The 23,703-nt window shown below is 36.9% G+C and overlaps 1 protein-coding gene across 1 annotated transcript in view; it reads left to right on the top strand.

Moving 5' to 3' along the window:
- The window catches only part of DOP1B (DOP1 leucine zipper like protein B), a 64,348-nt gene that overhangs the window by 908 nt on the left and 39,737 nt on the right, over positions 1-23,703 (top strand). The window contains exons 2-5 of the mRNA XM_066545567.1: positions 2,697-2,863; positions 20,772-20,953; positions 21,116-21,286; positions 23,429-23,618. Of these exons, the coding sequence (XP_066401664.1) occupies positions 2,726-2,863; positions 20,772-20,953; positions 21,116-21,286; positions 23,429-23,618 (681 nt within the window). The 5' untranslated portion in view covers positions 2,697-2,725. The remainder of the gene's footprint in view (positions 1-2,696; positions 2,864-20,771; positions 20,954-21,115; positions 21,287-23,428; positions 23,619-23,703) is intronic.

The raw sequence follows: 23,703 nt of genomic DNA, 5'->3' as shown, positions 1-23,703 counted from the left end.
CTGAGGTGCAGGAATATCAACCCCCACTAAATCATCCCTGCTCTCCTGGGTGGAAATCAACCTTTTACCTGTCTTTTCACTGCAGAAATCCAGATTCAATCCCTGAGAGCTGATATGTCCTGTCAGCAAAGCAGCTGCCTGTTCTGAGTGACCCAGCCAAATCTCTTCTCCATGGAAGTGGCAGCAGCCCTGACTTGGCAGAGAGCTGCTGGAAAAACTCCCCAGCTCCTGCTTTGTGCTCAGGAGTGGAAACAATCCCATGATTAAGATCCTTAGATGAGATGAGGGAAATAGAGTTCCATTTCTTGCCCAGTGTTTGTATCAAATTACTCTTAATTTTTGCTGACAGTGTCTTGCAGCTTTTCCACTTTGTTGGGTTTTATGAGAGGACTGACTTTAATTTTTTTTATTTTTTTTTTTAAACAAGCAGAGCTGGATCCCAGATAAATGAAATGTTATTCCCTGATTTCACTCTCTCTGCTGTGAGCAGCACTGCAAACATCCTGATAAAGACAAAATTGAATCCTCTTTGTAGCCAAACAAGCCAAGTCAATCTGGCCCAATCTGGCACAATGACATTGTGTGATAATTTTGTTTTTCCATGGAGGTGGATCTGGCACAGAGTGGTTTTATTGGCAATGCCTCAATCCTGCTCAGGGCAGTGCAAAGGTGCCTTAAACCTGCACTTAAAATCCTTTCTGCTTTTTCATTTCATCCAGCATTTCTCTGCTTTTGAGGGTTTCTTACCAAAACCCTTCTATTGATGGAGTTCAAGTTGTTTATTACAACTTATGTTTTAATGTTTTAATTTAATTTAATGTTTTAAAGAACATGGAGGATGGCTTTGGTTTATTTTTGTGTCCTAACAGCAGGAGACTGAATGCAGTTGTCCTTCAGAAGTGTAAAATATTTTGTTCCAGAGCTGTGATTTCCTTTCTGTATCAGTGATGCAGCAGGGATTGACCTAAACCTAAACTTAATCATATTTAAACTATTCTAGAAGAATATTTTGATGTTTTCCACAGAACTGGGGTCAGAGGCAGCAAAGGAGAGAAAGGAGGATTTTTTAAGTAGGGGAAATCCAACCAAACTTGGGTTCCATTGTTCTAAACCAGCTCTATTTGAATTTTTAACCTGAATACTTTGCAAAACTCAGGAAAATCAAGTCTGAAGAGCTGATCTTTAACTATAAATATATTTTAAACATTGTTTATTGAAACAGAGGAAGATTATAAAGCATGGCTTGGCATTTTGGCACAACACCTTGGCCTTGCACTTGAGCATCTGCTGCTGCCAAGTGGAGCTGCAGAGCTCTGAGAGCTCCTTGTGCTGAGGGCTGAGAGCCCTTGTGCAGGATTTTTCTGGGAAGTTGTGTTTGCCCAGGGAATATTCCCCATTCCAGGCTCCAGGTGACATTGCAGAGCACAGGGGATGAGTTCTGAAAGCAATTCCCAACTCCTTGGAGGGAAACTTTGGGATCCTCCCCTTTGTTATTGTGGATAGAATGGGAAAAGACCTTCCAGAAATAGGGAAAAGTGACTGAAAATCTTTTGGGAGAGGCAGTGGAGAGTCAGAATTAATTTGGGAATTATTTTTAACTCTGTGTTGAAATTTTGACCTGTTACTGACCTGTTACTGTGCTGAGGGCTGAGAGCCCTTGAGCAGGATTCCCCATGGAAGGTTCCCCATATTCCACAGGGAATATTCCCCATTCCATGCTCCAGGAACATTCCCCATTCCATATTCCAGGAATATTCCCCATTCCAGAGCTCAGGGGATGAGTTCTGAAGGCAATTCCCAACTCCTTGGAGAGAAACTTTGGGATCCTCCCCTTTGTTATTGTGGATAGAATGGGAAAACACCTTCCAGAAATAGGGAAAAGTGACTGAAAATCTTTTGGAAAAATCAGTGGGGAGTCAAAATTACTTTGGGAATTATTTTTAACTTTGTATTGAAATTTTAACCTGTTCATTGTGCTCTGAGAGCTCCTTGTGCAGGAATCTCCATGGAAGTTGTGTTTGCACAGGGAATATTCCCCATTCCAGGCTCCAGGAATATTCCCCATTCCATGTTCCAGGAACATTCCCCATTCCAGAGCTCAGGGGATGAGTTCTGAAGGCAATTCCCAACTCCTTGGAGGGAAACTTTGGGATCCTCCCCTTTGTTATTGTGGATAGAATGGGAAAAGACCTTCCAGAAATAGGGAAAAGTGACTGAAAATCTTTTGGAAAAATCAGTGGGGAGTCAAAATTACTTTGGGAATTATTTTTAACTCTATGTTGAAATTTTAACCTGTTCATTGTGCTCTGAGAGCTCCTTGTGCAGGAATCTCCATGGAAGTTGTGTTTGCACAGGGAATATTCCCCATTCCAGGCTCCCCATTCCAGAGCTCAGGGGATGAGTTCTGAAGGCAATTCCCAACTCCTTAGAGAGAAACTTTGGGATCCTCCCCTTTGTTATTGTGGATAGAATGGGAAAACAACTTCCCAATAGGAAATAGGAAAAAGTGACTCCAAATTTTCTCTTGGAAAAATCAGTAGAAATTCAAAATTACTGTGGGAATTATTTTTAACTTTGTATTGAAATTTTGACCTGTTTATTGTGCTGCCAGTGCTGCTCCATATTTATGATTCCAGGTGCTGCAGAACTGAAATTTGGGTGATTTTTGTAACTCTTTGCATGTCTGAATTTTCCAGAAGGCTCCACCTTGCTATGAGCAGCCAAGATGGATCCAGAAGAGCAGGATTTACTTGGGGATTACAGATACAGGAATTATTCTTCAGCAATTGAGAAAGCTTTGAGGAACTTTGAATCATCCAGTGAATGGGCAGACCTGATCTCTTCACTTGGCAAGCTCAACAAGGTACAGTGTGAGGGGAATTTTTATCATTTCTTGGTGATATTTGTATTGCTGTGAACTTTTCTGGCACTTCCAGCACTTGAAAAAATTGAAAATTCACTCAAGAAAAATAATGGAAGGAGCTAAGTCAGTACTTCTTTATGTAAATGTGAGAAATTGCTAAATTATATAAAATTATATAAAAATAGAAATTATATATAAATAAATGTGAGCAATTTATATTTTAAAAAAAGTGAGCCATTCTGGTGAAAGAGCTTTCCTGCAAATGGTATTTGCTGTCTTTATGCTGCTAATTTAATTTAATTGATTTAATTTAATTAATTGAAGTTTTACATCAAAGAAACCCTCACTCTATAGCAGCTAAAAAGCTTTTCTAGAAAAGAGGAAATGACAAGTTTTAGAATATTTTCTGAGTCAAAGCTTTTATTTAAAGGTCACATTCCCTTGGCTGTGCCCTCCCCTTGGATTTGGGGAAATTTGGTGGTTTTTGTATGAAAAAGGAATATATGTATATCAATATATATGTATATCAAAGGAATGAGGGAGACAGAAATGTTGTTTTGAAACAGGAGTTCCACATTCCTGCCTTCAGTTTTTCACCATGATTCTGGCTCTCATCAAGAGCCAGGTGCCTTCAAGATGCTTTTCTGCAAAGGGAAGATGTGAAATAATTGGAGTGAGAGGAAGGCTTTGATCTTTTATTGTGACCTAGATGAGCACTGAGCACCCACCCGAGCTTTCATTCAGGTGCAGAATTGCCAGAACCTGTGGCAGCAGAGCAGAAAGCAAAGGCAAAGAAAGCTCTCAGCTGCTCCAGAGCCCATCTGCTGGGGCTTTGAGGGATTTCCTCTTTTTAGGAGAATTGGTGCAGCAAATGCTCCCCGGTGTTCATCCCTGGCTGGGGTCTGAAAGCCAGGAGGGATGTGGCAGGGGAAGGAAAAGGAGATGTCAGTAACTGTGGGGATTCCTGGGGATTTTTGGAGGAGTTTTGAATGATTAGAGATGGGATTTTGGAGTTGTTTGTGGTTTATTTTCTTTATTTTCTATATAGGTAGGAAGGGTGGGCTTGGCTCACATGGCTCCAGTATTGTTTAGAAGGTCACAAGACCCTTAAGCCGTAAGAGTTTTTAAGGAGTTATTGACTAATAAAACACTGTTAATAAGGATATTTATGTTTTTGACTCAATCTTTAGATATTTTGTCTCATGGACTTATGCTACAGTGTAAGCTGCAGCTAATTATTCTTAGCTAATTATGTTATGACACACAAACCTACAGTGCTGCATTCTAATTTCTCTGTCTACTTCTGTAGTTACTATTAATTTTTTTATATCTTAAACTTGAAAACTTCAAACTTTCTTTTACTTAGCTTAACCTTTCTTGGCTTTAACCATAAATCCCCATTCTCCCTTCCAGCCCCTCAGTTTGGGAGCCTTTCCCAAGGTCTCAGATCAAATCCTGGGTTTCATTCTAAGCTTTGGCTTCCAGCCCCAAAATTCTGAATTTTTGGTATTTGGGATTCCAGCAAGTCACCATTCCCTGAACTCCTGGTGGTCTCTGACAGCCACAAATATAAAGATTATTATAAAGATTATTATAAAGATTATTATAAAGATTATTATAAAGATTATTATAAAGATTATTATAAAGATTATTATAAAGATTATTATAAAGATTATTATAAAGATTATTATAAAGATTATTATAAAGATTATTATAAAGATTATTATAAAGATTATTATAAAGATTATTATAAAGATTATTATAAAGATTATTGTTGATTTTTACCAGGGCTGGGGAAGGTACTGGCTCAGTGCTGGAGGTGCATGAGCAGGAAGGAGAGCAGTGATAAAATTGTTTTTACCATCTCCACGTGGTTTTATTAAAGATCCTGGGGGTCACTCGTGTGCAGGGATAACTGAGATTAATCTCAGTGAAAATGCTGAGAAAGGGAAGGACAAAATCCAAGAAATCAAGAAGTTCAGGAGTTCTTTTCCAGAGCAGTGTGAAATCAGCATGACACCACAAGGGTTCAGATTTTCTGAGGCTTTTTCTCCTGCAGGCCCTGTTGAGACACAAACATTTTTTATTTCCATGAAGCTCAGGGGCATCACCCTCCAGGTGAGCCAGGGTCTGGGAAAAGCAAGATGCAGTTGTCCTTCAGAAATGGAAAATATTTTATTCCAGAGCTGTGATTTCATTTCTGTAGCAGTGATGCAGCAGGGATTGACCTAAACTTAAACCCAAAACATATTTAAACTATTCTAGAAGAATATTTTGGTGTTTTCCAATAGAACTGGGGTCAGAGGTAGCAAAAGAGGGAAGGAAGAATTTTTTAAGGAGGGGAAATCCAACGCAGCTTGGATTCCATTGTTCTGAACCAGGTGTATTTGAATTTTTAACCTGAATACTTTGCAAAACACAGGGAAATCAGGTCTGAACAGCTGATCTTGAAATATAAAAATATTAAAGAATGGTTTATTGAGGAAGATTATAATGCAGGGCTTGGCATTTTGGCACAACACCTTGGATCTGAGCAGCAGGGATTGACCTAAACTTAACCCCAAAACATATTTAAACTATTCTAGAAGAATATTTTGGTGTTTTCCAACAGAACTGGGCTCAGAGGCAGCAAAGGAGAGAAGGGAGGATTTTGTAAGTAGGGAAAATCCAACCCTGCAGATCTTCACAGCATGGACTCTTTCTTCTGCATGCTGTTCTCTCTCAGGTCAGGGATCCTCCAAGGCTCTCCCTGACTGGCTATCCCGCCCCCTTTTATCCTGGTCATCTTCATCGGTTACAGCCGCAGCCCGATTAAGGACATCGCAGCTGCAGCCCATCGAGGGCAACCGGGACCTCTGGGGCAAAGCCTCTATACAGATATTCAAATACAATACATATCCTCTACTATATTTCCCCCTTTGTTTTTACTTAAGTTAACAGTTGTACAGATGTTTAAATACAATACATTTTCTCATGACTCACAGGTCATGCACAACACCCACATTCTCCCATGACTCACAGGCCATGTATAACCCACATAGCTCCTTGCTCAAAGGCCAAACTCTTTCACAGCTCCCTGACCCAAAGGCTATGTTCCGTCGCAGCTCTTGGCCGCCACAGCTCTTGGCTGTCTTATCTTCTGCTAGCAACCACCACAGCTCTTGGCTGTTCCGTCGCAGCTCTTGGCCACCACAGCTCTCGGCTGTCTCATGTTGTCGCAGCTCTTGGCCACCACAGCTCTCAGCTGTCTCATGTTGTCGCAGCTCTTGGCCACCACAGCTCTCAGCTGTCTTATGTTCTGTTAACTATCACGTCGGGGTCACCACTTGTTGTTCTTCTATTATTTCTAGAGTCCCATATTGTTGTTATTAGATTTCTAAAGTCCATACCTCTCCGGTGTATTCTCATGGCTGCAGATCTTCACAGCATGGACTCTTTCTTCTGCATGCTGTTCTCTCTCAGGTCAGGGATCCTCCAAGGCTCTCCCTGACTGGCTATCCCACCCCCTTTTATCCCGGTCATCTTCATCGGTTACAGCTGCAGCCCAATTAAGGACATCGCAGCTGCAGCCCATTGAGGGCAACCGGAACCTCTGGGGCAAAGCTTCTATACAGATATTCGAATACAATACATATCCTCTACTACATCTTTCTTTGTTTTGTGACTCATCCCTTGCCCAAAGTAGGTCAGAGCAATGTTGTCCTAAGACTGTGCATGTTCCTCCTGGCTGTTATGGGAGCCTCAGGGGTTGCTGCACTTTTACCCCTTTTTTTGGGCTGATTTTGGGGGTTCTGAGGTCAGGAGAGAGGAATTTCCCCCTCAGAGTGAAAAACCTGCAGGAACCAGGTTTGAGCATGGGAGAATTGGCAGAATTTGCTCATTTATTTTACACCCCAAACTCAGAAGAGAAGGATTTGGGGGGATTGTTTTGAATAATGTGGGTGTAATAGGTCATGACAGGAAATGAGAAACAGTGGAAAAGAATATTTCTACTAGGAATATAAATAATAAGATGCAAATATAGAAATATTCTAAAAATAGAAAGAATTCTAATATAATAATAATAATATTTCTACTAGGAATATAAGTAATAAGATGCAAATATAGAAATATTCTAAAAATAGAAAGAATTCTAATATAATAATAATAATATTTCTACTAGGAATATAAGTAATAAGATGCAAATATAGAAATATTCTAAAAATAGAAAGAATTCTAATATAATAATAATAATATTTCTACTAGGAATATAGGTAATAAGATGCAAATATAGAAATATTCTAAAAAGAAAGAATTCTAATATAATAATAATAATATTTCTACTAGGAATATAAGTAATAAGATGCAAATATAGAAATATTCTAAAAATAGAAAGAATTCTAATATAATAATAATAATATTTCTACTAGGAATATAAGTAATAAGATGCAAATATAGAAATATTCTAAAAATAGAAAGAATTCTAATATAATAATAATATTTCTAATAGGAATATAAATAATAAGATGCAAATATAGAAATATTCTAAAAATAGAAAGAATTCTAATATAATAAATATTTTTAATATAATATTTATATAAATAATATTTATATAAATATTTCTATAAATATTATATTCTACAATTAGAATATGGATACTACATTCTAATAAGAATAAAAATGGGCAGATGCAAATATGAAATACTAAATAAACAAATAAATAAAATATTATAATAAAATATTATATTCTAATATTTATATAATTAAGATTTATATCTAACATTTATATAAATATTAGATTCTACAATTAGAATATAGGTACTATATTCTAATAAGAATATAAACAGGCAGATGTAAATATAGAAACATTATATAAATATGAATGATTAAAATATTAAAATATAAATATTATCTTTTAATATTTATATAATTAATATATTATCTAACATTTATATAAATATTATATTCTACTATTAAAATATGAATATTGTAGTAAGAATATAAACGGGCAGATGCAAATATAGAATATTTATATTATATTATTTTAATTATTTATATTTATATAATATTTATAATGTTTATATAATAATGTTTATATCTAATGTTTATACAAATATTATATTCTACTGTTAGAATATAAATATTATATTCTAATAAGAATGTAAATGGGCAGGTGGATGAAGCAGGCAGTAAATATGGATGTCAGTGTTTTAGAGAGGTTTCAGCTTCATTTTTCAGTGAGAAATCCTTTCAGACTTTGATAAAAAAGCTTCTGGGGTGAAGGGTGGTTTAAACTTCCAAATTAAGTTAAAACTTTTAAACAAAAATAACGGCTGGTTCAGTACAGGTGGGTTTGGCAATGCAACAGGGGCTTTGGACATTATTTTCTATCCAAAATATTGTTCTTTTTCTATCCAAAATATTGTTGGTTTTCTATCCAAAAAGCCAGGGACTGTAGCTAGAGGATGAACAAATAGTAAATCTGTATCAAGTGTTCATGGCTGGGGAATTTCAGGCAATGAGGGGATAAAAATGTCTGAGTTGGGGAAACCCAAAGGCTCGGTTTGCAGGAGGGGTTTTAGCCACAGTCTGGGGATGTGCTCTCCATAAACATCAACTCTGGGTGTGGCAGGGAGTGGGGAAATGGCACAAATGGCAACATGAGGAGCTGAAAATTAGATATATTGGAATATTATATATATTATATATTATATATATATATATAATATATTCTATATATTATGTATAATATATATATTATAAAAATATATAATAATATATTTTATATATAATAGTAGATATTATATATTAAAAATATATAATAACATATATTATATATTATATGGTATATTACATATTACATATTCTATATATTATATAGAATATGTATTATATAATATTGTATTGTATTATATTATGTATATGGTATATTGTATATTATATATTATTTATAATATATAATATATTATATATTATCTATAATAAAATATAATATATTATATGTATTAGAAATATATATAATAATATATATTATATATATAATATATAATATATAATATATATTATATATTATAATATATATAACAACATATATTATATATTATATGGTATATTACATATTATATTATATATATCATATAATATATATTTTATATATATATTCGATATTAGATGTATAATAATATATATTATTATATATTATATATAATAATATATATTATAAACATAATATTATATACATTGTAATAATATTATATACATTATAAATATATTATAAATATATTATATTATAAATATATATTATATTATTAGATATATTGGAAATACAATATAACATAACATTGCATTACATTATATTATAAATATATTATATAATATATAATATTAGATATATTGGAGTAGAAAATATTGGATTTTGGTTCTGTGGGGAAATAAGGAAAGGAGTGGTTTTTAAAAATCCCTGAAATTCGGGGTGCTGAGGATTCTCAGAGAATTCCCAGAGCAGCTGGGGCTGCCCCTGCATCCCTGGCAGTGCCCAAGGCCAGTGTGGGGACAGTGGGAGGTGTCCCTGCAATGGCAAAGGCTGATCTTAAATAAATAAATAAATAAATAAAATTAAATAATTAATAAATAAAAATATACATAAATAAAATGTTAAAAATAATATATATAAAAATTAAATTTATAAATTTAAAATAATTCAAATAAAATAAATAAAATTTTAAAAATAAAATAATTTTTTTAAATTGTCTTTAAAGTCCCTTCCAAGCCAATCTATTCAGGAATTTCAGTTTAATTTGGTCTAAAAGTGCACTTTAAAACTGCTTTTTATCCATGGTTAAAAATTTCTATATTTATGATAGAAATATTTATTTATTTATATAATTTTAATTTTTCTAGATATAAATTATTTAACATTATTGTTAATTATTTCTATACATTTATCATATAAATTTCACAGTTTTAAACTGCTTTTTATCCATGGTTAAAAATTTCTGTATTTATGATATATATATATATATATATATATATATATATATATATATATATATATATATATATTATATATTTATAATTTATATATATAATATAATATATATTTTATATATTTTGTATAATTTATATGTATATTATATGTTTATAAATTATTTAAAATTTTCCATATAAAAATTATTTGTTATTAAATTCTAAATAATTTTAATATATTTATTATATAAATTTCACATTTTCAAACAGTTTTTATCCTTGGAAAAAAGTATTTTATATTTATTTTATAAATTTCTATCTATTATAAATAAATGGATATGTATTAATTATTTAAATTTTCTATATATAAATTTTTTAATATTAAATTAGAAACTATTTTTATATATTTATTATAAATTTCAAAACTTATATTTAAGTTAATAATAATTTAATTAAGTTAATAAAAATTTAATTAAGTTAATTAAATTTAATTTATAAATTTATAAATTTCAAACTTTCAAAGTGCTTTTTTTCCTTGGATAAAAATTTTTATATTTATTACATAGCTTTTTATATAATATAAGTAAATTTTAATCCAGCTCCTACTTTCCTTACAACTAAATTTAAAATTAATTCTCCTATTTTAAAATTCATTCTATTCATGGTATTTCTATAGAAGCTGGAGCTCTGTTTGGAATTTGTTTTTAACTTGGAAAATGAATCAGTGGAAAAAAGGATCACAGGTTCTTCCTCTCCCCCTCTCTTCACAACCACTGTTGTTTAAACAAGAATGATATTATTATATTAGTAAGAATTAATAATTCTATTATTAGCTATTTCCTAACTGAAGATAATCTCAGAAATCGATGCTGCCTTTTCCTGGAACTCTAGTGATGGAAATAAAAACATTTCCTTGATTTGCATCGAGTTTTTAGCATTATTTGTAACAGGTTCCAAGTGCAGGAGGAACTAAAGCAGGAACTGAGGAAATGCAAATATTCCTCTGTGCTTGTGGTTTAATTTTAAGGCACGGGTGCCAAAAATAGCAAGTTTTTGTAGACAATTCTGTATTTTTATAGCCAAATATCAGAGAAATTCTGAGCACCCTTAGGTGTTAGTGTTGGAAAAAAAGGTGTGGGATGGGATCTGGAGTTTATTCACCTCCACCAGCCAAGGTTACAATTCCAGCATCGCTGGATCCTGATTCTTTGTTCTTTTATCTCTTGTGGAAGCTCAGGAGATTTAAAAATCCAACTTTGCCCTTCAGCTGGAGGAGATGAATTATCATTTAAAGCTCTCTCTATTGTCACCTCACTCTTATCTCAGTAAACACCTGAGATCCCTCTGCCAATGAATGCCTCTCAAACATCTTAAAATCCTGTGAGCTGCAATTCTGGAGGAGCTGGGAAGAACCCAGCCAAAGTTAAAATTCCAGCATTCCTGATTCTTTGTTCTTTTTCCTCTTGTGGAAGCTCAGGAGATTCAAAAATCCAACTTTTTCACTTTCCCTGTCAGCTGGAGGAGATGAATTATCATTTAAAAATCTTCTATTATCACCTCACTCTTATCTCAGTGAACACCTGAGATCCCTCTGCCAATGAATCCTTTCAAACCTCTTAAAATCCTGTGAGCTGCAGTTCTGGGCAGGCTGGGAAGAACCCAACCAAAGTTAAAATTCCAGCATTCTTGGATCTTGATTCTTTGTTTTTTTTTTCTTGTGGAAGCTCAGGAGATTTAAAAATCCGACTTCTTAACTTTGACTGTCAGCTGGAGGAGATAGATTTTTAAATGATAATTAATCTATTATCACCTCATAATTAATCTATTTTCACCTCACTCTTATCTCAGTGAGCACCTGAGATCCCTCTGCCAATGAATGCCTTTCAAACCTCTTAAAATCCTGTGGGCTGCAGTTCTGGAGGAGCTGGGAAGAACCCAACCAAAGTTAAAATTCCAGCATTCCTGATTCTTTGTTCTTTTTCCTCTTGTGGAAGCTCAGGAGATTCAAAAATCCAACTTCTCAACTTTGCCTAATCCAGCATCTCAATTTTGCCTAATCCAACTTCTCAACTTTGCCTGTCAGCTGGAGGAGATGAATTATCATTTAAAAATCTTCTATTATCACCTCACTCTTATCTCAGTGAACATTTGAGATCCCTCTGCCAATGAATGCCTTTCAAACCTCTTAAAATCCTGTGAGCTGCAGTTCTGGGCAGGCTGGGAAGAACCCAACCAAAGTTAAAATTCCAGCATTCTTGGATCTTGATTCTTTGTTCTTTTATCTCTTGTGGAAGCTCAGGAGATTTAAAAATCCAACTTCTCAACTTTGCCCTTCAGCTGGAGGAGATGAATTATCATTTAAAGCTCTCTCTATTATCACCTCACTCTTATTTCAGTGAACATTTGAGATCCCTCTGCCAATGAATGCCTCTCAAACATCTTAAAATCCTGTGAGCTGCAGTTCTGGAGAAGCTGGGAAGAACCTGAACCTTCCAGCAAAGCAGCAGGGAGGGCTCTTGGGACAAGCACAGCCTTTAAAAATATTGGAATGGGGTTTCAAATCCCTGAACCTGCTGGAGATCAGGTGTAGCAGGGTTTGGATATAAAACCCTCTGTGATTTTCTCAGAATCTGCAAACGAGGTCAATTCCTTCAGCAGCCACATCAACTCAGGTGTTTTCATTTCCGTGTTACATGAAGAGAACCTGAAAGGCCAGGAACTGGCAACAGGAGGAAAATCTCTCCTAGAACCAGCACACTAAAGAAAAGCTGCTCTTTGGTTTGCTCTTCCCTTCCAGGCAGCAAATCCATCATCCCATTGCTGCCCATCCCATTGCTGCCCATCCCATGGCAAATTCCAAACCAAAGGAATGTGTAGGAGCACAGGGTCCTCAGCAGAAATGGGAGCTTTTTTGAGCCAGCTCTCATAAACTCTTGGAGATTTATATCACACCCAAGATAGCTCAGCTACCTTAGAGGGCATAAAATCAGCAGGATGGCTTCTGTGGCAGTGTTGGAAACAAAAAGGTTTTAATAAAAGGCAAAATAACAAAACTTTACAGAGAAAAACTGAGCCAGGTGCAAGAGGCCCTCCTGCCCCTGGTAAAACACCTCACAAAAGCCATTGGTTTCTTGGTTCTTTTCTTTTTCTAATAAATTGCTCACCTGGGACTTTTTGGTTCCTGTCCTTAAGTTTGAGGTGAAGTCCCCCAAGCCTATGAGATGCATTTTTCACCTAATCAAAAAGAGAAACTTCTGGGCTTATTTCCTTTTTAAGGGGACAAAAGAGAGTTTTGTCACTCCCTCAACGATGAGCACGTTCCTACACTCAGCCTGTGGTGTTGTCCTGTCCAGGCCACAAAATCCTTGTTCTTTTCCATTTCCCTTTCTTTTCCCAACATCCAAGGGATTGTTTTGGGAAGAGATGAGCCCTGCTGCAAGAAAGATGGACAGAGCCAGTTTCCAAGGGCTGGAGGGACACACTGTTGGGATTTGGTTTGAGGTTTTGCTGTGGTTTTAGGTGTAGCAGCACCCACAGTCCCCATGGCAGAAGGGCTTTTTGTGTCATCAATAAAGGTTCATTCCAGCAATCCCAAGGGAAAACAGGGACAACAGACAAACCATGGGGGGTGCACAAGGTTAAGAATGGGGTGGCACAAAGGGCATTGCCCTCCAGGGAAGATGGGCTGGCCACCAGGGACACCACAAACAATGAGGGAACAGGGAAAGGAGAAACCAGGAGAATTTGGGACATTTGGGGAGAGGAACTGGGGTGGTTCATGGTGTTGTGAGGCTCCATGGGGAAGTCTTCTCCTTCAGCCCAGGTGGAGACTCTGTGGTTTATTCTTCCAAGGCAAAGTCCTGGGGGTTTCTGTGAGGGTTCCAAAGGATTCCACAACTCCCCTGTTTTTTCTTACTATGAAGACTTCAATGAGGGAACAGGGAAAGGAGAAACCAGGAGAATTTGGGACATGTGGGGGAAGGAACTGGGGTGGATCATGGTGTTGTGAGGCTCCATGGGGAAATCTTCTCCTTCAGCCCAGGTGGAGACTCTCTGGTTTATCCTGAAGGTTCCAAAGGATTCCACAACTCCCCTGTGTTTTCTTACTGTGAAGACTTCCCCAATGGACCTCTGCAGACACTAAACAGTGAAACATGAGCAAAACAATAAAAACAATGATTACAACCCCAAAAAATTCCTCTAACAACAGGTGAAACCCATCCTGTCAACTTTCATTGTCCAAAAATTCATTGATCCAATTTGAATTCTCAACTTGTAATTCCTCTACTTGCTCCCTCATCTTCCAGATGGATTCTGAGTGTGAGGAAAGGTTGAGGCAGCACCTCCCTTCAAAGTCTTGGCAGCCATGTGTGGGAAATGGATTTGTAGGGAATTCTGCAAGCCTGACAGAAGGCTCACACAGTGTGTGCATCTGTGAGCAAACCTTGAGACAAGAAATGCTGCCTTAGAAATGCCCTGGAGTAGGACAGACATTGCTGAGAGAGAAATGGAGCTGGAAACAAGTTTCAAAGGATGGTTTTGTAAAAAAGACTGGATAATCTGGAGAAACAGAACTGTGAAAGATGCATTGCAGTGGGACCCATGAGGGGTAATTTTAGATGTTTGGCTTTAAGGCATTTCCAGCATGGTGTGGCTAAAGCTGATAGGCCAAGAAACACTTACAGTGTATTGTAATTAGGAAATGATTAGCTTCTGATTGTGAATTATAACATCTGTATTGTCTCACCCTTCAAATTAGACTGAAAATGGAATAAAGGTTTTTCAAACCCTCTCGGGTGCCCCATGTGTGGGTCAGGAAAAGGGCATTGCCCAACACCAATGCCATGGGCAAGGAATAAAATGTTACAGCAATAAAAAGTGTTGCTCCCCAGTTTTGCAATGCTGCATGCCTGGCAGTCCCAGTGCCACCAGGCAGGTCCCTGAGTCCCAGCAGGTGACATTTGCCAGTGCCACCAGGCAGGTCCCTGAGTCCCAGCGGGTGACATTTGCCAGTGCCACCAGGCAGGTCCCTGAGTCCCAGCAGGTGACATTTGCCAGTGCCACCAGGCAGGTCCCTGGGTCCCAGCAGGTGACATTTGCCAGTGCCACCAGGCAGGTCCCTGGGTCCCAGCAGGTGACATCTGCCAGTGCCACCAGGCAGGTCCCTGGGTCCCAGCAGGTGACATTTGCCTGCTTGCTAAGCCAACATTCCAAAGGACACAGCTCACCCAGAGCCTCAGCTGTGGCCAGCCAAGGTAAAAACAGTGAGACCACAACTCTCTTTTCTTTGTTCCAGTTGTGCAAGTAATTCTGTGCCACCAGGGTTAATTAATTAATTAATTAAGAGAACTGTTTTTTTCCTCTTGTGGAGAAGTCTCCATAACATTAACAAGAAAAATTTCTCCCCCTAAGTAAACTAAATAAAGACTATTTTAAAAGTAATAGACTAACTGAAAATTTTAAATTTTGTTTCTTTACATTATCAGTGAAAAAAGAAAGATTTTAGGAGAAAAAGAAGTATTCTAAAAGGTTTATTTTAATTCTTACTACTTTTTTCTTTTAGTTACTATTAATAAATTTTTTTATACACTTTTAAAGTTTTAAACCTACTTTACCTTTCTCCTAATCCTATCTTCCTACCTCACAACAAAAAATAAGAACTTGGCTAATTAACCAACCCCAAAACATACCACACTCTTTAATATATTAAACCAAAAAATCTTAAAATTAAAGAAATCTTAAATCAACAAACCAAAACCACTCCACAAAATTAATATTTCCACCCAGTTTCAAACTAAAACCACCACGTTGGCTGGAATTAATCACAATTCCCATCAAATTCAGTGCATGATCTCCTTTGCTGTGCCAGTTATCAGGGATAAGTGGGAATTTTTAATAAGATGGGATATTGGGGAGGAATTCCTGGCTGGGAGGGTGCCCAGAGAATCTGGGGATGCCTGGAAGTGTCCGAGGGACTTTGGGATGGCCTTTGGAGCACCCTGGGACAGGGGAAGGTGTCACAGAGAATCTGGGGATGCCTGGAAGTGTCCGAGGGGATTTGGGATGGCCTTTGGAGCACCCTGGGACTGGGGAAGGTGTCACAGAGAATCTGGGGATGCCTGGAAGTGTCCAAGGGGCTTTGGGATGGCCTTTGGAGCACCCTGGGACAGGGGAAGGTGTCACAGAGAATCTGGGGATGCCTGGAAGTGTCCGAGGGGATTTGGGATGGCCTTTGGAGCACCCTGGGACAGGGGAAGGTGTCACTGCCCAGCCCTGGATGATCTTTGAGTTCCCTTGCAAATCATTCCTGATTCTAAATATTCAGTTTATCATTCACTATCATTATCCCTGAGGTTTGGGGAAGGATTCCTTCAAATCCTTAGGAAATGTTGGAGCCAAAGCTGAGATGCCATTATTGCTGTGCTGGAGCTGATGCTCTGTGGAATCAACAATTAATATTTCCATTTTCTGCCTGGTTGATATTTAAATATTGGAATATTAAGATGGTATTTGTTCAGTCTGAGCACTGAGAGGGGAAATATTTACTGTTAGAATCCAAAATACAAAACACTCTCGGAATTTTGAGCCTGTAAATGAAAACTTAGAATTAAACACAAGATTTAATCTGAAACCTTGGAAAAGGCTTCCAAAGTTAGGTGCTAAAAGTGAAAATGTAAATTTATAATTTAGAACAAAAACACGTTAAACTAAATTAAAAAAAGTTGAGAATTTTAAAGTTTAAAATATAGAAAAAATAACTACAAAAGTGGACAAAGAATTTAAAATACAATACTATGAATTTATGTGTTATAATTAACTAAGACACTGTTATGGACTAGTATAAGTCCATAAAGCAAAATATTTCAAAATTAGGTCAAAAACATAAATATCCTTATTAACAGTGTTTTATCAGTCAGTAACTCCTTAAAAAGTCTTACAACTAAAAGTCTTGTAACCTTCTAAATCAGTGTAACAATGTAAACCAAACTCACCCTTCCTGCTTAGGTAAAAACTAAAAAAACCAAAAACACATCATCAACAACTATTTTAAAATCTCATCTCAAATTCCTTCCAAAACTCCCCACAAATCAATGATCACCATTTACCCTGGCCTGCTTTTTTTTGTAATTATCTCCTTTTATATCTCTAAATATGCAGAGAGGGTGTGGGCAAATACAAGCCAAGCCATATAAATAGAAAGTTTCAAAGTCCAGCTTTCCAGAAATCTTCACAGTTCTTACAGCTCTTAAGGATTTTAATGTTGAAATAATATTCTTCATGAGAAGAATATGTATATATATATATATATATATATATATATATATACACATACATATATATATATACATACATACATATATATATATATACATACATACATATATATATATATACATACATACATATATATATATATATATATATATATATATATACCACATGAGGAAAAGCTCCAACTATAAATATAAATATAAATATAAATATAAATATAAATATAAATATACAAATATAAAAGGTATAAAAAAAGTAACTCCACAACTATGTGAAATAATGGTTTGATTTTGGATTCTGGCTTTTATCATCCATTAAAGCAGCTCTGCCTGCAGAGGAGGAGGGAATGAGGTGGCTCTGAGGGACATCTGTGTGTCTGCCAGGAGGGGCTGACTTCTCTTGTTTGCTGTTGTTATAAACTCTCACCCTTTTTTTGTTCTTGGGTAAATTTCCTGCCAGCTGCTCTCTCTAAAAGGGTTTTATCTCCTCCCTTTCGTGCTGGGGAGTGCTCAGGGTAAAGTCACCTGCTGTAGGTTCATTCCAGACAAGGTTGTTCCACTTTCTGCTGCTTTTCCAGAACACAACCACCTCAAGTTGAAAAGAATTCCATAGGATAAAACCAGGATTTCATTTTGGGAAGAGACAAGAATTTGCCTGATCCTGAAAATATCCCAGATGTCCACAGGCTCTGGAACATCTGTGCTGGTTTTAACTTCATTTTTCTGTTGAGGTCAGGGTTGAAGGCACTCCAGGCCACAGTTCATGTTCAGGCTCAAATGTTTGTTATTTCTTACTTATGTCACAGTCTCACAGCAGTGATTGTGCAGCCTTTCATTAGCAAGGCAAAAAATACCTCACTATCTTTCTCTCCAAGGCCTTTGAAGGATAAACTGTCCAATTAACAAATGACACCTCAATTATTTTCACTTTTAACCCAATACCCAACCACCCATGCCCACAATGGGGACTTTTTTATCCAATGACACAAAACCACCCAAACCCACGGAGAAGGAGGTGAAGGAGGAGAAGAAGCAGGAGAAGCAGAAGGAGAAGAGGAAGAAGAAGAGAAAGGAGAAGGAGATGAAGGAGATGAAGGAGAAGGAGAAGGAGAAGGAGACGAAGAAGAAGGTGGAGAAGAAGGAGGAGAAGAAGGAAGAGAAGAAGAAGGAGCAGCCTCCACCCCAAACCCTCCCTCTTGCTTTCTCTCTATTCCTGTATTCTAAACCCTTCAACTCTGAGTTTCCCACCCTGTGATATCACACACTTCATTCAAACCCCACCCCCACAATCCCAGTTCTGCCATTCCATTCTGGAAGCTTCTCCAGGCCCTCAGGTCAGTGCAGTGTTCTCTGGGGGTCAGTGCCTGGCAGCACAGAAAGTCCCCAATTCTCAGCAGCCACAACTCCAACACATCTGTTTGTGTTTGCCCACTGAGCAAAGCCTGCAGTGCCCTTGACTTGCAAATTCTCTTTTTGATTGTCTGTGACTTGAAGAGAAAACTGATTGATTTCCCTGCTGAAATGCTCTGGTGGCTCAAGGAAAGGAGTTCCCTTTCCCAAGAAGGGAGGCACAGTTTTTTCTAAAATTTTTCTAAATTTTTTCTTATTTTTTTTCAAATCTTCTTGAATTATTTCCTGTCCTAAACATCTTTTACTTGCACATGGATGCAGTGAGTTATCCAGCTCAGTGAATGCAGCCCCAGAGAATCCCAGAGCAGAGGCTTTTGTCCCATTTCATCATCTCTGCTTTGGTTGGAAGGTTTTTATTTTTGTTTCAGATATTGTTTATTGGAAAAAATTATCGGGAAAAAAATTATTAAATAATTATTTATTGGCAAAATTTGTTCCCTGTGAGGGAGGGGAGGCCCTGGCCCAGGTTTTCCAGGGAAGCTGTGAGCTCCTCATCCCTGGAAGTGTCCAAGGCCAGGTTGACCAGGCCCTGGAGCAGCCTGGGACAGAGGAAGGTGCTGGAACAAGGGGATCTTTAAGGTCCCTTCCAACCCCTTCCATGATTGCATCCATGAAGGGAGAATTTATGAGGAAAGAGAAATGTTAAATTCTTTCTTTATTCCCTAAAAGCTGAGATGCTCTTCTTGTCCCTTCCCCTTTTCCCTGGAGATGGGATAATCTGGGATAATGGCATACCCTGGCCCAATCCTGTTGCTTGACTTCCTTTTCCCTCCTCTGAGCAGACTCACTCCAGGCTTTTCCAAATTTCCCATGGCTGATCCCAAATGAAAACTCAGCTGCAGAGTTCTGCTGTGACAAAATGCAGTCAGGAGTTCAAACTCTTCCCAATATTCTCCTCAAGCTTTACTAAACAGCCAGTAGATATTTTATTTTTCACTTTATAACTATTTCTTCTCCTCTCCTTTCTCCTCAGCCTTTAATAAACAGCCATTAGATATTTTATTTTTCACTTTTATAACTCTTCTCCTCTCCTTTCTTCTCAGCCTTTAATAAACAGCCAGTAGATATTTTATATTTCACTTTTTCACTCTTTTTTTCACTTTTTTTTTTCACTCTTTCTTCTCCTCACCTTTCTCTTCAACCTTTAATAAACAGCCATTTGATATTTTATATTTCACTCTATAACTATTTCTTCTCCTCTCCTTTCTCCTCAGCCTTTAATAAACAACCATTAGATATTTTATATTTCACTTTTTCACTCTTTTTTCACTTTTTTTCTCTCTTTCTTCTCCTCTCCTTTCTCCTCAGCCTTTAATAAACAACCATTAGATATTTTATTTTTCACTTTTATAACTCTTCTCCTCTCCTTTCTCCTCAGCCTTTAATAAACAACCAGTAGATATTTTATTTTTCACTTTTTCACTCTTTTTTCACTTTTTGTTCACTCTTTCTTCTCCTCACCTTTCTCTTCAACCATTAATAAACAGCCATTCGATATTTTATATTTCACTCTATAACTATTTCTTCTCCTCTCCTTTCTCCTCAGCCTTTAATAAACAGCTATTAGATATTTTATATTTCACTCTATAACTTTTTCTTCTCCTCTCCTTTCTCCTCAGCCTTTAATAAACAACCAGTAGATATTTTATTTTTCACTTTATAACTATTTCTTCTCCTCTCCTTTCTCCTTAACCTTTAATAAACAGCCATTAGATATTTTATATTTCCCTTTTTCATTCTTTTTTTTGCTTTTTTTCACTCTTTCTTCTCCTCACCTTTCTCCTCAAGCTTTAATAAACAGCCATTAGATATTTTATTTTTCACTTTATAACTCCTTCTCCTCTCCTTTCTCCTCAGCCTTTAATAAACAGCTATTAGATATTTTATATTTCACTTTATAACTTTTTCTTCTCCTGTCTTTTCTCCTCACCCTTTAATAAACAGCCATTAGATATTTTATTTTTCACTTTACAACTCTTCTCCTCTCCTTTCTCCTCAGCCTTTTATAAACAGCCATTAGATATTTTATATTTCACTTTATAACTATTTCTTCTCCTTTCTCCTCACCCTTTAATAAACAGCCATTAGATATTTTATATTTCACTTTATAACTTTTTCTTCTCCTCTCCTTTCTCCTTAACCTTTAATAAACAGCCATTAGATATTTTATATTTCACTTTATAACTCTTCTCCTCTCCTTTCTCCTCAGCCTTTAATAAACAGCCATTAGATATTTTATATTTCACTCTATAACTATTTCTTCTCCTCTCCTTTCTCCCCAGGCTCTGCAGAGTAACCTGAAATATTCCCTGCTGCCCAGAAGATTGATCATCAGTAAAAGATTGTCCCAGTGCTTGCACCCAGCCCTGCCCAGTGGGGTGCACTTAAAGGCTTTAGAAACCTATGAAATAATCTTTAAAATCATTGGCACAAAATGGCTTGCCAAGGATTTATTCTTGTACAGGTAATTTGAATTTTTTTTTCCTAAAGCCACAAAAGGGCTCACTAAGAATCCCTTTTGTACATGTCATTTTAACTTCTTTTCCTAAGGCATAACCATCTCAATCTATTTAAATTAACTCTCATTTTGTCTTTTTTTGTTTTGTTTTTTTTTTTTTTATTCAAGCTCTGGTTTGTTCCCTCTGCTGGCAAATGCAGCAATGTCAGTGAGACCTGTTCTCCTTGGCTTGTATGAGAAATATTTCCTCCCTCTCCAAAAATCCCTCCTGCCTGGTCTCCAGGCCTTTGTCATTGGGCTGCTGCCTGGCTTGGAAGAAGGATCAGAAATTTATGACAGGTAATATTAATTATTCCATAGTCATTGAAGCAATATCCAGTGTTTTGATTTTCTAGGGAATTCTCAGGAAATTTCTGTCAGATTTCTATAAATAAAAGAGCTTCTAAAGGGGGATGAATGGTGGGACCTGGAAAAATGCTGAAATAAAAAACCCTTTCCTCTCTATTTTCATCCCAGGAGGAGAAGACAAGAGGAAAAGGAGGGTTAAAAAAAGAGAAGAGGAAAAGGAGGGTTAAAAATAGAAATGCTGAAAGAAAAGAATAAAAAATTTCTTAAAGCTCCTCTGACTCCTAAATAATTCACCTGACTCCCCAAACCACTGCTCTGGAGATAAATTCTATTTGAATTCTGTAACATAAGAGGGCAGCTGAATTCTTTCCAATATTTCTGTATAATCTGGCAAAAATATGGAGCAGGGAATTAAAGGGAATTGCAAATGAAATTCCAAGATCTGACCTCTGGTTTTACACCTTTTTCCCTATTTTTGATGGCATCATTTTTCTCTTTGCCTTGAAGAAATAGGATCTGACATAAATTTCATAAACCTTGGGAAATATTCATTTAAATGTTAAAATTAATTTAATTGGGGTTTTTTTGAAATACCAATTTACATGAGGGACTTTTCCTTTAGTTTATTCATGGCAATGATTCTGTGGTAAGAATATCCTGTCAGAAGCTGTGTCAGGTTAATTTTCAATTATTTTTCATGAGAGACTCTCTGCTGAGTGTTTTGAGAACCTTCAGTATTGAGGACTAAAATTAATCAGATGAACTTCCAAGATCTGACCTCTGGTTTTACACCTTTTTCCCTATTTTTGATGGCATCGTTTTCCTCTTTGAACAAACAGGATCTGACATACATTTCATAAATCTTGGGAAATATTCATGTTAAAATTAATTTAATTGGGTTTTTTTTGAAATACCAATTTACATGAGGGACTTTTCCTTTAGTTTATTCATGGCAATGATTCTGTGGTAAAAATGTCCTGTCAGAAGCTGTGTCAGGTTAATTTTCAATTCTTTTTCATGAGAGGCTCTCTGCTGAGTGTTTTGAGAACCTTCAATATTGAGGACTAAAATGAATCCATCTTCTGCTGTTCCTGAAAGTGATCAAAGTGCTGAGGTTGTGCTTCAGCCCAGACACCATTTCCAGCTCCAGATTTCCCTGAGTTTGTGCACTCACACAGAAAATGGGAGAGGAAAGCTGCTTTGAGGGATTTTTTTAATAAATAAATGGAAAAAACTCCATCACGCTGGGAGGTGTTTCCTCTTCTGAGCTGGGATTTTCCTCTTTTCTCAACCTTGCATTCCTCATGTGAGGTTTTAATTCCTCCTTTATGGTAAAATACCAAAGTGTTCCAGAGCAGAGACTGTGCTGCAGCCCCAGGATTTTCAGTGGGATGCTCTGGAATTGATTTCAGGGTGTCCTGTGTGCAATTTGTTGTTTTATCTCATGGAATCCTGGACTGGTTTGGCTGGGAAGGGACCTTAAAGCCCATCCAGTGCCACCCCTGCCATGGCAGGGACACCTCCCACTGTCCCAGGCTGCTCCAGGTCCTGTCCAGCCTGGCCTTGGGCACTGCCAGGGATCCAGGGGACTTCACATCTCTTGTTTTTCTTCATCCAGTGCCTTAAAAATTGACCCTGATGGTTTGAAAGTAGGAATTTTTAGGTAACCTCCAGCTCCCAGACTGATAAAATTGCCTTTCAGACTTTAACATCTGCTTCAATGACTTCCAATTCAGCTTTTCACACCTCTGGCAATGAACATTCTGCAGTAAAGGTGCTGCAGTTGTTTGGTCAGAGCTAAATATTTGCAGATATTTCCTGGAGAATTTTTCAGTGTGTGAACAGAGACTTTGTTTTAATGACAAAGAATTGAGAGGGTTTGATTATTTTTGTACAGTGAGATTCATCCATCACCCCCTGGGACAGGGGAAGGTTCCCTGCCCATGGCAGGGGGTGGAATGAGATGATTTTTGGGTCCCTTCCAACCCAAACCATCCCAAGATTCTGTGATAAAGGGAAATGTTGACAACCCAAAGCTGCAAAACATCAAATCAATTCGATCAACTCTATAGAATTCCATTTCTGTGGTATAAAATCAGCTAACAAAGGGGTTTTTTCTCTGTCTGGGTACAGAACAGATGCTCTGCTGGTGAAGCTGTCCCTGCTGATGGGCCAGGAGGTGTTTTATGGAGCTCTCTGGGGCAGTGTCCTGGGCAGCCCCTCCATCAGGCTCCCTGCTTCCCTCTTCATTGTCAGCCACATCAACAGGGAGCTCTCTGGCAAACAGCAGAAATTCATGCTTGGCACTGATTATAAACTCACTGTAAGTTCATTTTACACCCTTGTTTGGATTTGAAAAGCCATGTGTCTGCTAAGGAAAGCAGGAGACTCCTTTGAAATGGAAAATG

Source organism: Molothrus aeneus, chromosome 2, assembly GCF_037042795.1.
Source record: "Molothrus aeneus isolate 106 chromosome 2, BPBGC_Maene_1.0, whole genome shotgun sequence".
Classification (NCBI taxonomy): Eukaryota; Metazoa; Chordata; class Aves; order Passeriformes; family Icteridae; genus Molothrus; species Molothrus aeneus.
Note: the sequence above shows the minus strand (reverse complement) of the source record. Positions and strands in the feature narration are given on the sequence as shown.